Source organism: Bos mutus, chromosome 10 (genome assembly GCF_027580195.1).
Source record: "Bos mutus isolate GX-2022 chromosome 10, NWIPB_WYAK_1.1, whole genome shotgun sequence".
NCBI lineage: Eukaryota > Metazoa > Chordata > Mammalia > Artiodactyla > Bovidae > Bos > Bos mutus.
In genome coordinates, this window is record NC_091626.1 from 64374601 (window position 1) to 64390328 (window position 15728).

Consider the following 15728-nt stretch of genomic DNA (forward strand, 5'->3'; position numbering starts at 1 on the left):
TTCCCAAAGCTAAGTGCTAAAGCCCTCCAGGAGCCTTCCTAGGTGCCATGCAAAAGGGCCTCAAGGGGGATGGCCTGGTTTCCCATGTGTGTATACAGCAGTTTGATTAAAGAGTGAAGTGCATGCCATCAGAGCAGGCAGACAATTTGTAGCAATGTTATTAATCTTTGTTCACCAGACCTAAGGGAAAACTATTTCTATTCATAATGCATCATGGAAGTCATACTATTCTGCTAAAATCAGTTATAGCATAGCAGCCTGAGCACTTACGTCTCTCTTTTCATCCTGCAGGAGGATGTAGTTTCTAAGTTTCGATTAATGTTCATAAGATTATGGTGTCTAATAAATTACAGGATTGGAACTGCGATCCTTGGTACCACAGTCACAGAACTGGGGGTCATTTTCTAAAAGAAACTAACGGAACAAGTCCTCTTCCAACAAAGAAACTGTACTGTAGAAATTAATTTCCTCCATGAATTTTATATATTGTGTACAAATATAAGGTATGTATCTAAATACAAAGAACACCCTATCATCGTGTAGATGTCAGTATTCTCTGTTACTGCACAGAAGTGATTTTATCATGATGAAATAAAGTTCACACACATACTTTCTCCATAACTTTGGTTTGTTCTATTTGTTTCTCCCTCATTCTAATTCATTACAACAGTAAGACAAGATTTAAAAAGCAAGAAAAAACATAGCAAATAGCTTGTTAAAAAAAGAGAGGTTTGATCAGTCTGTAACCATTGAGAAAAATATAGGCCTAAAGAATTATACCTCATTTTTGTTTTTTAGAAATCAATGAGAAAATGCTGTTAACAGAGTTGCGATACATTAGCTGAATTTATACTTTATTAATCTCATTTCCTACCATTCCTGAAAAGGTTCACTTTGGAGGTTTTTTTCTTTGCTGCTATTGTGGGTGATGGGATGGTTGGTTTGCTCTCTACTTTAACAAAATCTTTTATGTTCTTTTTTAGCAAGAGTTAACCCCTTTCCAAGGTTCAAAATAAAAAGTCTGTATCACAGAAGGGTACAATTTCATATGTGATAGCAAGTCTAACTTGTATTTTCATGCATTTAGTCCAAGGTTGAAATCACTTGTCACTTAACCCTTTGAACTATCACAAAACCTTCTGCTGACCTAAAGGTAAAACATTATGTGGGGGAGAGCAAATGTCCACATTGTTTGTTGTGAATTCTGACCTTTTTTTTTTTCAAAGCAAATATATTTGTCTATTTGTTGGGCATTATTTGATAAGTGTCTGCTGTATGCTATGATATGGGTATACAATGTTGAGCAGAGGTCACCCCAGATGTCACGGAGTTCACAGTCTAGGAAGAGAGGCAAGCCTTAAAGAAATAGACACACAAATATTGCATATTTACAAATTACGGTGAACACTGTGAGAAAAGGAAGGGGACCGTAAGGAAGACATGATTTGTGTAAGGGGATCAGGAAAACAATGGAAAGTAATTTAATGCAATGGAAAGTATAAAGAATGTGTTATCAAAAGAGATCAGGAAAGGAAAACACATTATTACCTGAATTCAAGCTTAGTTAGTTCCCTGAAAGCAAAGCTCCTGGGCATGGACTTAAAACTGCCATGAGAATAAGTCCAGCTGCAGATCCAAACCAAAGTACCCTGACTGAAGAATAAGCTTAACTGTAGGCAGTTAAGAATTTTAATGAAATTTTAAAATAAGGCCCATAGCCTGGTTATATATGTATTTCTAAATGATTCATTTGATATCCATGATGGCTGTGTCACAGTCTCTGAAACCATCTGCAAAGAGTATTTGTTTAAAATATTATATAACAAGGCTCCATTAATAAAGTCCTCAGGCTTATTCTGTGTCTTGAAGTCTATTCTCCTGCCAAAAAATATTTAGACATGGGTGAGAATAGGACAGAAAATTTTTGTTTATTTCCCCCTACTTTTCTCCTACCTATCTAAATAGACTGTACTTTTTTCCCCTTTGTTTAAAATCTGGAGAAAAAAATAAGATAGACCAAAGATAATATTCCTAGCACTCAAATAGTTCACTAATACTATTATCTGGCTGGTAAAGCTCTTTCCCTGACTCCCCTCAGCTCTCAGAGCCAGGGAGTCACTTCATGCAGCCTTCTCAGCAGAAAAGAAGCTGAAGCTCACCAATTCTTCAAGAAATTAAAGCACAGAGAGTTGCACCTTCTGTGCAAAAAATAAAACCCTTTGCATAAAAAGATCATTTTCCTTGGACACATTCTAAGAATTACTAAAGAATATGGACATTTTAAAGACTCTTGATCTATGTTTGCAAATTGCTTCCAGATTTTACATAAGAAATGTATGAGCTATTCCATTTTTAATATCACCTTAATTCTAGTATTTAGAATTTAATTTCAACTAACAAGCAGCTTCTAAAAGTAAAAACGTTTCTAAGAGAAGGTTTTTAATTCATATTTTCATAGAAAATATGATTGTCTTGCATCTAATAGTGACATGAAATACAACATACTGAGGGGAAAATGAATATGATATAAAGGGAAGGAAAGACTTCTCAGAGAGAGAGAGAGAAATCTAAACAGAAGGAATAACTGTACGCAAGGCAAAGACTTCAAAATATGCCTTGAGCTGACTTTGCAAAGGAATCCTCATTCACTCAAAAACATTAACTGAGCATGTCGATTTCATGATCACAGAGATGCACATAGCATGGCCCTGCCCTAGAGCTTATGGGCTTTATTCTTCCTCCTCCCTGAATCTCATGGCACCTGGCTCAGAGTGGCAAAAAACTACGGTACCCCCTCGTCTCTCCAGAACTAAGATATCCACCCTACAACGTGGGTAGTCATCTTAGAATCAAGATATAAGCAACAATGACCTATGATTGGCAAAAAAAGAAAAAGAAAAGATACAGAAGTTTTTGTGATGTTCTCACAGCAGAGCCCTTGGTGTCACTTGGCTCTCACTTACTCTTAGTTTACCCACAATTCCATAGAGTTCATTGACTCATTTGCAAAGAGTGCAACAGATTGGAGGCATCACATTAGCAGAGAGAAGAAGAATTTGGTATAAAAGTGAATTGAAGCTATTGGCAGCCTTGACCAAAGAAAGTAACTGGAAAAACTGAAAAATCCAAAAAATCAAAAGCAAATGTTCTTGGGGCATATGCTCAGATTAAGAAAGCCAGAAAGCATGTAATGTATTTTAGAATGATTTCCACATTGTACATTTAAAAGTCAGTATGTATTCTGGAACTCTTGGTAACAGGGTATTCAAGTATATTTCAGAAGGCTTTATGGAATATAAGTACTTCCTCCTCCCCTCACCAAATACTCTGATAATAAGCCCTATTTCATTTTGTGTAGAGCTTCTAAGAACTTTCTTCATTATCCTTTAAAAGATTCTGTAAAAATGACAGCAACGTGAAAGTCTGCAAATATTTTTAGGATACTGAAATTCAGTGGAGGAATTGTATAAAAGCTATCCATTTTCTGTAAGGGCCTAAGGAAAACATAAGGATTCTTTTCTGTTTATTCTAAGACCACTGTATAGACTTTGTACCTCTGTACCCATCACTAGTGTCTAAACCTCTCTTCTGTCCTCTTGCTGTAGCATCCCAGATTTACCCTGTGTTTTAGTTTCTCATTGCTGATTTAACAAATTACAACAAGGTTAGTAGCTTAAAACAACACAGATTTTTCACCTTACAATTCTAGATGTCAGAATCTTAAATGGGTTTCACTGGGCTAGAAGTGAAGCATCAGCAGGACTGCATTCCTTGGAAGCAGTTCTAGGGAAGAATTTGTTCTGTTTCTTTTTCCAGCTCCTAGAAACCACCTATATTCCTTGACTCATGCCCCCTTCCTCCATCTTCAAAGCCAGCAGCATAGCATCTTTCAATCTCTTTCTGACTCTGATCCTCCTGTTTTCCTCTTATAAGGGATCCTTGTGATTAAATCCCTTGGGCCCACCTTGGTAGTCCAGGATAATGTCCCATCTCAAGATCCTTAATTTATTCACATCTGTAAAGTTCCCTGTGCCATATTAGGTGACATAGTCACAGATTCTGGGGATTATGACATGGACATTTTTTTGGCAGGTCATTATTCTGCCTACCACACTCTGGGAGAAAAATATTATTCTTGTTATTCCCACTCTACATATGGCAAAATGGAGCCCAGGAGAGGATAAATGACGTGTCAGGCCTGAGCCTTTCAGCTCCAGTGCCCAGCACAGTACATTTTGATGCTGACATTAAAACAGTGCTATTTGCACTCAACCAATAGGAGGGAAAGAGAGAAAACTATCCTAAGTCTATTTGCTAAACGTCTGAAAACAGCTTGTGGAAGCAGTACTGTGTAGCTGCTTCACGTATTCATCCAGAAACCCCAGGCAGAAATAGGACTTCTAACACTTTCAAAGAGTCACATTAGAGTTTCGTTCTAAAGAATAATATTCCTGCTTTAAGAAAGAGATGTGGGAATGGCTGTCATTCCTTAACACACACACACACACACACACACACACACACACCTGCCCAGGCTGAGTTTCTCCCCAGTGTGGACGTTTTTCAGCTGGCAGTGACCAGTTGCTGCCTGGGAAGGAAAAGGATGTCAGAGCTGCATCTCTGAGGTCCTGGAAGGACCCCACCAAGTGAGATCTGGAACTGGGAGCCCTGCTCAGGTTGAAACCAAAGAGCTACTTATTCACAGAAGCTCTCAGCCCTCCAGATCTCGACTGTGAGGCCAAGTGGGAAGAATAATCAGTGATCAGGAAAGAATTAGGCTGTAGATAAGGCTGTAAATTCCAGCGCTGCCCACATACAGGAGCTCAGAGCACAGAGAAAATGTGCTGTCAAGCATCCTCTTTGTTGAACATCCACAGGAGCCACCTGCCCAACACTTTCCAGGATTGTTTTATCTAATGACAACTAAAGGGTTGGGATTCTTGAAATGATATCTTAGAAATTGCTTTCTAAAAAGGGGACATAGAAGAGGTTATTCATAAAGATTAAAATGCCCTTTTCTCCCCCGTTAGATTCTCAGCATCACAGTTCCCTTTCAAGTGTGATAGCGCCTTCTCCCACACATCATAGGAAATAACCCAGAGAATAGTCAGTGATGCAGGCAGAATGTTGGCAGAATGTAGGCCCAGCATGACCCCAGATGCCTTTGTTCACAACCTCTTTGCAGATACTTTATAGTAATCAGGGGCCGGGGTAGCTACTGTACTCTTAAACTTTGCTGCGCTAAGACATCCCCCATCCCACAAGAGAAGATGTAACCTTGTGGGAGAAAAAGAACCTCACCTGCTCTCAGTCCACCCATCCCATGTGGCCAGAATCCCAAAGGGTAGGGTAATGTGTTTGCCTTTCAATCTGTATCCACCACAGTCCCGAGAACTACTCTATATATAGATAAGAAAGATTCATCCTCAGTATAATGCAGGGTTTGGAGAATGATAATTAGATCATCTACACAAAGCTGGGTCACCCCTGAGACCTCCAATACATGCCCCATGGCCTATAGCATCAACCTTACATTTTATACATTTCCAAGGCACAAAAGAGACCAATGACCTTACCACCCCCAAAATTGTATCCACCAGGAATTGATCTGCCTGTGTCCTTATCCAATCACATCACAGCTGGTAGTGTGACTTAAATGAGTTCCTTAATCTTTCTGGACTTCAGGGTTTTGTTTTTGTTTGGGGGGCAGGGTGTTGTTTGTCTCTAACACTTTAAACTTAGAACAGATGATCTCTAAATTCTTTACAATTAATACACCCTGGTTTTCTTCAAAATTACTGCTGAAAGCTGTTAATTATTTCAGTAAATGCTATGAACAAGTGTAGCCACCTCCCGTATCCTCCAGGGGTATAGTGGTTCTTAGAGGCTGCCTGTGATACTGAAAATTCAACACTAATAGGAATAGTTAATAAAGGATCAAATAAAGAACTGTATATGGTCCACTGGAGATATTTCCTGTTTGCCTGTGCTTTACTCTTTCTCACTCTGAGCATCAGCCCACCACCTCCCCCCAAAATTGTGTTTACTTAGAAGAATATGCATTTCCAGGACAAATTCTTCAAGGTAGGTAAATCATACTTGAACAAATTTGGGTAGATTTTACAAAATCCAAAGTGAGAGGCATAATGATAGCTTTCAAAGCCCAGAGAAAAAAGAGATTTTGTTCCTTTTAATTTTGACAACATGTATGACATCCAGGGAATTTCCTGATTTTTCATAGGACTGAATTGGATCCAAACCCTATTTTTGCTTCTGGGGAATGCACTTTGTATCTGACCATCTGGGGAGCAGTTTAGTCCTTTGGAATCTTTTGCATCCACTCTTTTGTATTAATAGTTTCCTTATAAATAATTACCTGATGTTCTAAATTGGAATGGAGGACTTGGTGACAGAGTGTGCAACTGTCCCATGGTGGAAAGAGGGTGTTTCATTTCTTCTTTTAAAAGGAGCTTTTCAAAACAGATTTGTTTCTCACTTCTCAACTGCAATTAATGCCACACTTAAGAAAGATTAAAATACCACCTTTCATTGTAAATTATGTACCAGTGGGATATAATTGTGACTTGGGGTGCTTATTAGATCATTTAAGGAAACTTCGCCTTCTTCATTCATTTCTTGGTCTCTTTAAATTCCTCCCAAGAAAACAAATTATTTTACAGCTTGTTTATAATTGAACTGGAACTCATCTTTAATGCTGCTTGTGCAACTCGTAGTGACATATTTTGCCTTATTTAGCTCTGAAATACAACCATTTTGTTGAACTAGTATCCAAAGGCTGCTTAAGTTATGAAGCTTTTCATACCAGACAGGACGATAACCAAGAATTCTACAAGAGCATAAAGGAAGCTGGGTTAATGTACGTTGTCATAAGGAACCCCTGTCAATTTGCTTTTCCTCTTTGGATTCCAAAATTAACACCTCAAAGACTACACATTTCCAAAGAGTCTGCAACACCCATAGAAATCTCTAGTGCACTGTACATGTTGAAATCAGTCAAGAAATTCTGTCTTCAAAAGTGTAAAAATCAATAGTATAAGACAGATTCTCTCTAAATGTTTCCTATTTAGTTACTCAGTTCTAATACAGTGTCTGCTAATGAAAAAATAAAATAAATATTCAGTAAGTCAAAAAGAGATACACCACTTAAATATCCTTTTTTTGCCTCAAACCCAAAACTCAGTAAATAATGTTTGATCCCCAGTCAATCTTTGCTTTGATAATTCTTGATTGTTTCTTTCAAGCAGAGGCCCCAACTCCAGAATCAGCCAGTTCCAGATGGAAAGAGAAAACAGTCCAGGCAAAGACCAGAGGAGAATGATGCTCATTGACCAAGTTGAGGGAAAGTGTGTCCTGACACATTCCCATTATAAACACAGTCCCTCTCCCAGAGTTACTGATATGCCCAAAATTGCTACACCAGTATTCAGCTGGTGTTCTGTTTTCCCTTGCTGTTTTGGCTAAATTGCTTTTGCTTACCAAAGCTCTTCAGCAGACAGGATCACTACATGTGATGAAACATAAGAAATTTAAAATATTTAAGGAGCTATTTGTCTTTCTCTAGTGACCAATGTATTAAAAATTAATAATAATTATCCTGAATATTAGCTATGACCTAAAACATAGCCTCATATCATGTATTCTGAAAAAAAAACACTAACCCAATTCCTCTTTGTCATGACTAATAGAATATTAATGGCTGAAAAGCCTTCTCCAGATCTCAGTAGTTGTGCTTTGAGGGAAAGTAAGGAAGTCAGTTTAGATCCTTTCTGCATCCCAGGGTATAAAACAGAATACACACCATAGATAGCTGTGTGTATGCTCAGTGTGAGTTGTGTGATTTGGCTAAACATGAGTGTAGCATTACTGTTCCCAATATTGTCTTATTGTCTTTGGTTCACGTCTTTGAACATGTCCAGAGGGGCATGATGAGGAGAGTAAAGATTTGAGATCCATACCTTAGAAGAAAGATTGGAAATCAACTCTGTTTATCCCAGAAAAGTGATTATTTTTAAAGAGAACCATGACTGCTCTTGAATATGGCCTCAGTAATGCTACACTTGAGAAGTAGGGCTCCCAAAATGGTATATCCAGAACAATGTAAGCAATAACTACAACAGGAGGAGGCTGCCCAGAGGCCATGAGATCCCTAACCTAGAGGATTTCAAGGGGAAGCTTATTATTGCTGCTCAGATGATATCAAGATAAGTGTCTTCCCTCTAAGACTCCTGCAACCTAAGGTATTATCAAATGGTTTAGATGACCTATAGGCAACTGACCTGACATTTGCACCCTATGCCTAGGGAGAAAGGCACAAAGCATCTTGCTGGGATCAAATGCTCGCTCTCGCTCTCTCTCTCTAGCTCTCTCTCTCTCTCTCTCTCGTGCTTCATTTGGACAGTTTTCATGAAGCAGTAGGACTTTTTTTTAAAACTTCTTAGAGAAAATGGGGTAGCAGTACAAGGTAAGAGCCCAGCTGGTAGGGTATGGGAGACCACAGGTAAGAAAAACTCAGAGCAGAGATGGAGTGATTGGGTAACATGGATATTAAGTAAGCTTGCCTGAATAGAGAACATGGCTCAAGACTAAGAGGACTCAAGGAAAATTGGGTCATCAATAATGGTTCACATAAAAGGATAGAAAAACTAACCATTCTAGTGTTCAGTTACTAACCCCATGAATAACCATAGCTGCCCTCAGCCCCTATCCTGCAGAGTGGTCCCATCACCAACTCTAGGTGCTTCTTCCTGGTGCTGAGAATAGAAGAGGTGAGTATGATGGGGTTGGATTTGCTTCCTGAGTCTGGATATAGTACACGTCTCTTCACTGGTTTTCAGATGATTACTTGGGGGTTCAGTATACTCCAGAATTCATTTTATTATATATGGCCTTTTCCTTAATTATTGGAGAAACAAGTATTTTAAATATAATGAATTAGCTGTTACCACCTGGTGAAAGATACATTTCTAAGAAAATTCTTGTTAAAAATATTTTACTGTGATAAATGCAGTTGTAAATTCTCCCCCTAAAAGATGCCCATATTAGTTTGTGGTGTTGTGCAATTGTCTTTCAACTTTTTCTATTAAACTAAAAGACTAATTCTACTTTGAGATAATTATATCATAAATCATTTCTTAACAAGAAATAGTCACACATGCCAATTTATTCCAACCATGTGAAGTTTAGGTAGAAGAAAATTGGAATGTATTATTGGGAACACAATGCCTCAGCTCCATAAATAGCAGTTTCTTTTCTCTGAAAACCTTGTTTGTACTTTTCTTATTAAAGAAAAGAAAAAAAACTTGCCCCAAACTAAAGAAAAAGTAGCCTGAAAAGCTAATTTTAATGTTATAAGTTCAAAAATGAACATGAGGCTGGGTTGGCAGTATTGAACTGAAACCTGCCAGTGCCCTGCTCTGAGCTTCTCGAATAGGATCCCACTCTGCACACATATGCTACACTGAGCATGCATGGAATAGCATTTTGATACAATAAGGATATGTTCGGTACAGAGGAACATGCTAATAGACTCAAACCAGAAACATATTCCCAGGAACACTTTAGCCACCAAAACGAAATTATTGTTTCAATGAGAAGAAATTTCCTTTGTGGTTTTGGAACTAGAATACTACCATCATGCTCTCTGTATTTCCTGAATTGTTACTATCAAATTGAGTTCTAAGATGTCCCCAATTGGTAAAACATGTGTCTCTGACTAGATCACTCTACAGCCTACAACCACCTATTAACAAATGAGAAAGGAATGATTTCAGTAATTTAGAGGTGAGAAACTACCTCTAAATTACTTTAAATTCTAAAAGTAGATGAAGCAATTGATATGTCATTACTATGGTATAATAGCCATCTTCATTCCAGACCTGACTATCTGAAAATAAAGACATTTTTGCCAATAAAGACCAATGTACCTCACCACTGCCCGTGGTCGTTTATTCTTAGAGAACCAGAGATATTCAAGGGCACCCCTAAGGGCTGATCTTAATTCAGAAACAAAGGTAAGGCTCCTTCCCTGGTTACTTGTTCAGCCCACTGTCCTTCTCTGATTTAAAGAGCAAGTCTTGGATATGCTGGTATAGAAAAACCATCTTGTCCATTTAGAAACAGAAGTATATATATTAAGAGAGAAAAGGGAACATATGGAACAGCACAGAGTTAGTAAAAACCGTCACCTCCTAAATAGAAACCTTTTCAGAGACCATTGTTGTACAAATAGTAATACCCAACAGATGTGAAGAGGGTAAAGTATTGATCTCTTGGTCATCAATGGGTTAATTTAAAGTTTCTAAGTTCAGCTCTAAAGATATTTAATTAAAAGGAAACTTCCAATACTTTCTGTACCCGTAAAAATCAAGGGAAAATGAAGACAATCGTTTGTGATGTTTGAAGTGTCCTCTGGTTTGAGTTCTGTCCTGCCAAGAATTCCCTAAACCACATTGGCCTCGATGGGGTGGATGAGGCTTTGTGAAAATGCATTCGTGAGGCAGGTCTTGGGGAAGCGTGCCCGGCAGGTGGCAGATTTCTGATCTCTAGTTTGCATTGATCTTACATTTAGACACAGACTCAGAAGAACAGACAGTCCCTTTTCCAGTGCCTTCGGAAAGATTGCCGCTCCGTAGAATGAGTCCTTTCTCCTCCACCCTTAATCTACAACCCAGCTTCCCCGGGAGAGCCTACTTTGATTTCCGATCCTCACCCCACCAGCTGAGCTTGCATTCCTCTTTACAGTCTCTCAATGCACCGGGTGAGCCGAGCTCGTCTGACCTCTCCTCTTGATCTCTGTGCCTTGAAGGCATCTCGGAAATACCTGTTTTGTTCTTGCTATTCATGTGTGTGCGGAGGGCAGTGAGCTAATCTCTATGTCTGTGGCCTGCTTCCGGTATGAGGAGCATTTGGATGATGGGAGATTTGTGGCATTCATGTTTGTGTGCTGTGAGGATTAACATCGAGCTGTGGTCAGTGTATATAATGGTGTTGAAAAGTGATGAGTGAAGTGGTTCTTTTTGCACAAGCTGGTACCACCACCGTGGGAACCCTGCTCTGTCATCACATGCCATGGCGTAGCACGCACAGGTGCTGGCTGAGGGGAGGCTGTGGCCTTAGTTTGGAGGTTTGCAACCCTGCTGTATCCAGGAAACCAGCTGTGTCTGGGAGACTGGATCAGTGCATCCAGCCTGGAGTGGTCTGATTAAACATAGACTCAAGAGATCTTTACTGAAAAAAGTAAAAAACTTGCCAACAGCAGAATGCATCATGCAAAGCAGGCAAACCAGAGAGCAGAAAGTATTTTCTGCAAAAGCCTTGCTCACTGGTCAGACAGTGTACTCAAGGCTGATTTTTTTCTAAGCAAAGAGAAGGGACAATCACCAGCTAAATCAGAAAGCCTTAACTAGCCTAAGGCCCAAAGATGGGAGTCTCTGAGAAGTTAGGCCTCCGGAAGTTTCCCACAGCTGAGAGGGTTGTGACAGGGTTTCAGGTTTCAAGTTGGACTGGTGATACTATTCCGTGAACTCTGTCTAGAAAATAGAATCTTAAAATATCTAAGACGCAGACCTATTTGATCTCTTCAGGACTATATTGTAATCAGGGCTACACATGATGCACATTTTACATTTCCAGAGGCTTCTTTTGTTTGTTATTTTATTCTGTTTGCTCATCCCACATCCTGGAATGAAGAAGGCCACAGCATGACAGTGCAAAAAGGATGCAGGGACTTCAAGCTCTCTTTAAAATGACTGTTTTTCTTTGTGCTTTTATGTTTCTTCTTGTTTCTCTGTGCACTATTGGCTTTTAAACATGCTTTGTTATGGAACTCTCTCCACTTGTGTCTAATGTACTGAAATAATGTTATAGTCTTTGTAATGTATATTGTCTCAAGAATAAAATGAAATGTGGGTTTGGGGATATTTGATGGCTGTATTTGACACCATTGTTGTATCTTTGAACCTTAAATGTACGATGGTGTATTTAAAGTAGTGTAAAAAGATTTCAGAAAGCTTGTTTTGACAAAGATTTGCACAAGGCATGATTCATTTAAAAAAATTTAAAGCCCTATTCACATTCTGCAGATTTATTTCCAAAGCTGGATGAGATACAGTTTTAAAACTCCATGTGTTCCATATTCACTAAGTTCTCACCTGTGAATAGGAACTGAGATGATAATTGATAGAAACTAAACAAGTTGTCTGCCATTTTTGCAAATGAATCCATCTCAGAGAAAAATAAAGTAACCAAAAGTAAGGTCATAATCTTTACATTGTGCTTTTAATTCAATCATTAGTCCCTTCTAAGGTGCTTTCTTAATTCTTTTAAAATTCTTTTCATTCAGTGTATTATCCTTCATTTAGCACATAAAGGCCTGACTGAGTTGAAAAAAAAATTAAATGATCCTTTCTAGGAGATATCCTAGTGCTCATCAAAAACACATTTCAGTCACTGACACCACTTTAAATTGTAGCTCACACGACTTTGAACATTTTAAGACTAGAATGCTTCATCCACCCTGATGAAGCCTCTCATGGAAGAGGTAAGAGTATCCAAATATTAAGGAGGGGAAGGTGGGTGCAAGAGTTCCACAGGTGATTCTAATGTATCTCTGAGGTCACTCCACCCCATCAGCCTTCATGCTGGCTCCCCTCCCTTAGGCGAAAAGGATGAGGTAGTAAAACAATCTGAAAAAGACAGGAGGTCATTTTTGTTTTTCTACATTTATTTCATGTCATTATTAATAATTACCAGATGTCTTTAATAACATATGGATTACACCACATATTTAATTCTATAATTATCATTTGACTCAGGCCCAAGTCACGGTAAAGGCCTTTTGGCACAACCAGAGTTAGAAGAACATGGAATAGTGATGTAGAATGGAGCTTTATCAAGATCCAGTGGTTTCTCCACTTCAACTGGATGAATTTTTCTTGTTTTCTTCTGAATATGAAAACTTTACTGGAAAAGGTTAAACTTAGAAGATGATAAAAAGTTTAAGCTCTGCAGTTTAGAAACAATCGGAGGAGACTTTATTAAATTAAAAAAGAAAAATCTACTATTCATTTTGAAAGAGCAGAGAAGCAGTTTTTACTCCAGCAAGTAAACTAACATAAAAAGGGCTTTGGTTTTTCATGAATCAGGCCTCTGGTGACTACTCAGCTGGTGCTTTTTACGTGTATACAAATAATCTTTATTGAATTGGTTGTTGTTTCATAGCTTTGATGTGTAGTATTTCTTTATAGGATGCAATTTTGAGACACAATCTGCATCTTACTCTCAATTAGGCAAGTATACCTATTGTAATTGTTATCTTTTACTTATGTGCTTGGTATGCTCCATTCCCTTCACAAAATAAATGGTAGCAGCTTATTCTATGTCAATAAAATTGTTGAATTGTCATTCAAATCCCATTATAGCAATTTCTCTCATACTTAGAAAAAATGAAAAAGATGCCTGTATTTTTAAATGTTGTACCTCAAAGAAGATTACTTTTCCCCCAGATTTCTTGTACAACAATGCAAGCACTCATTATAAGCAGAAAACTTGTGGGCAAAAGGTACTAATCAGACCAATGGCTGTAGTGTATGCAGTTTTAAACTTAGCCCTTTTTTGGTGTTAGTCTATCAAAAGAGACATGTATTCTTATCAGTGTCAATTTTGCCTCCTATTTCTCTCTCCCATGCTTTTCACTTGGAATGACAACAGTTGACATTAAAAAGCTGTTGGCAGGTATGGAATAACCTTACTCTGTTACCAATAGCAAAGACCAAAATGCATGTGAGGTGGTTCACAGGTTTGATAAATCAGCGATTCCGCCTGTCTGGAGGAGGTTCTTCGTAGGTGGCATTTAGAACCTGGGCACAGCACTGTATACAAAGACATCATTCGATCTGCACCTAATTGCCAATACTTTTTACATTTTAAGAATAACACTCACACCATATCTGTGATGAAGGAAGCAACCAGTCTTACATCCAAGTCTCAGTCACTCGTGAGAATTAGTTTCTGTTGCTGATAGCTCCAAAGCTTCTGAGTTTTCACTAACACTGAGGAAATTTTCAAAACAACTAAATTGAGCACTTCTGTTGAAGGAGTATTTCCATATTTCACTGAGTGTGTTTTATCCCTCCTCCATCTAGGACTCTAGTTACTAGCCTCCCCGTCTCAGGGTTACACAGGCATCTTAGTGCATCCCTCTTCCCTTATGTCTCTGGTGTACTGTTCTGCCAGTCACTGGGTGAAGGGACTTGATGCCACTTCACTCCCGGATCACCTGGTTGGGAGTGCAGTCTGAGCCAGGTAACCCCTGCTGAATCGGTCGTGTGTCATCCATCTGTTTCTGGGTGCAGAGAGCCCCAGGTCCCAGGACGTGCCCCCTGTCTGCTCACTCATGGCCCCTTCTGGCTCTGGACACTTCCTTCCCGCATGGAAGCATGAAAATGGGACAAAACACTCCTCTCCTGCCCAGGAGTAAATTATGGTGTGAACTCGTTGGGTCCGTCTTAGTAACCAACCACCCTCCCCTCTGTTGTCCCCAGTGGCCTGGTTTGCTTTCGACCCTGGCTCGGCACACTCTGACATCATCTTCTCCAATGACAACCTGACTGTGACCTGCAGTAGCTATGATGACCGCGTGGTGCTGGGGAAGACCGGTTTCTCCAAGGGCGTCCACTACTGGGAGCTGACAGTGGATCGCTACGACAACCACCCCGACCCTGCCTTCGGTGTGGCTCGCATCGACGTGATGAAGGATGTGATGTTAGGAAAGGACGACAAAGCTTGGGCAATGTATGTGGACAATAACCGGAGCTGGTTCATGCACAACAACTCGCACACCAACAGGTACCCTGCAGCCCCGCGCAAGCAAGCCTTCTTCATGTTGGCTTCTGGTCCAGAACAATAGCCCAAGTTCAGAGACCTATTAAATAGACAACATGAAGGAAGTTGGGCAGGCCATCTTTATTAAGTAGACCTTCTACTGCTCTTAGCCGAGTCCATCCTGGTGTTTTGCTTTTTGCATAATGATAGGGACATGAGCACTTTCTTAGACCCCTCATTGCTGTAGTCCACTTAGGGCTGCAAACTAAGAATCCTCATGAATATCCATTATAGAAAAACATTCCAGGATTCTAAAACACAGTCTTAAAACTTACCAGAAAAGCACTTGTGTACAAGATACTCAGTTTTTCTCAACATCAGTTTCCAAATCCACCAGTTAGGAAAATCATATTTTTCCATGCAGAAATGCTCCCATGATTAAATGAGACATGCAAAAATGCCTCCCATCAGAGACATCTGAAAATAGAAGCCACTGTTCTTATCATTATCAGTGCCACAGTTAAGTGGTATTGAGCACTTTAATTTAAACTAAATCTTATGGGTTTGTTTAAATTTATGATATATTTAAATCTTATGGATGCCAGTTTGGATAGTTTTATAGTTGAAGAACCCTCTTATTATTATATAGATTCAGAGCACCCAGTTTGCTGGGGAAAAAGAACACAGGAATTGTTTTCAGTTTTCCTTTACCACCAAAACCTAGGCAATTATAATTTAACTCGTACCTATAATATTTTCTCTAGACTTCCTTTTTCATTTGGTTTGTGTTTTCTTCCTCAAATGTATTTTTCACAAATTTTCTAGGTAGAGAAGTGTCTTTTAGGAACCTGGTCCACCTTATTCTCAAATACATCCCCAAGTTACAT

General features: G+C 39.1%; 1 protein-coding gene across 2 annotated transcripts in view; it reads left to right on the forward strand.

Moving 5' to 3' along the window:
* Positions 1 to 15728, forward strand: part of TRIM9 (tripartite motif containing 9) — a 118745-nt gene that overhangs the window by 96409 nt on the left and 6608 nt on the right. For both annotated transcript variants that reach the window (XM_005894550.3, XM_014477856.2), the window contains exon 8: positions 14562 to 14865. In XM_005894550.3, coding sequence (XP_005894612.1) covers positions 14562 to 14865 — 304 coding nt within the window. The remainder of the gene's footprint in view (positions 1 to 14561; positions 14866 to 15728) is intronic.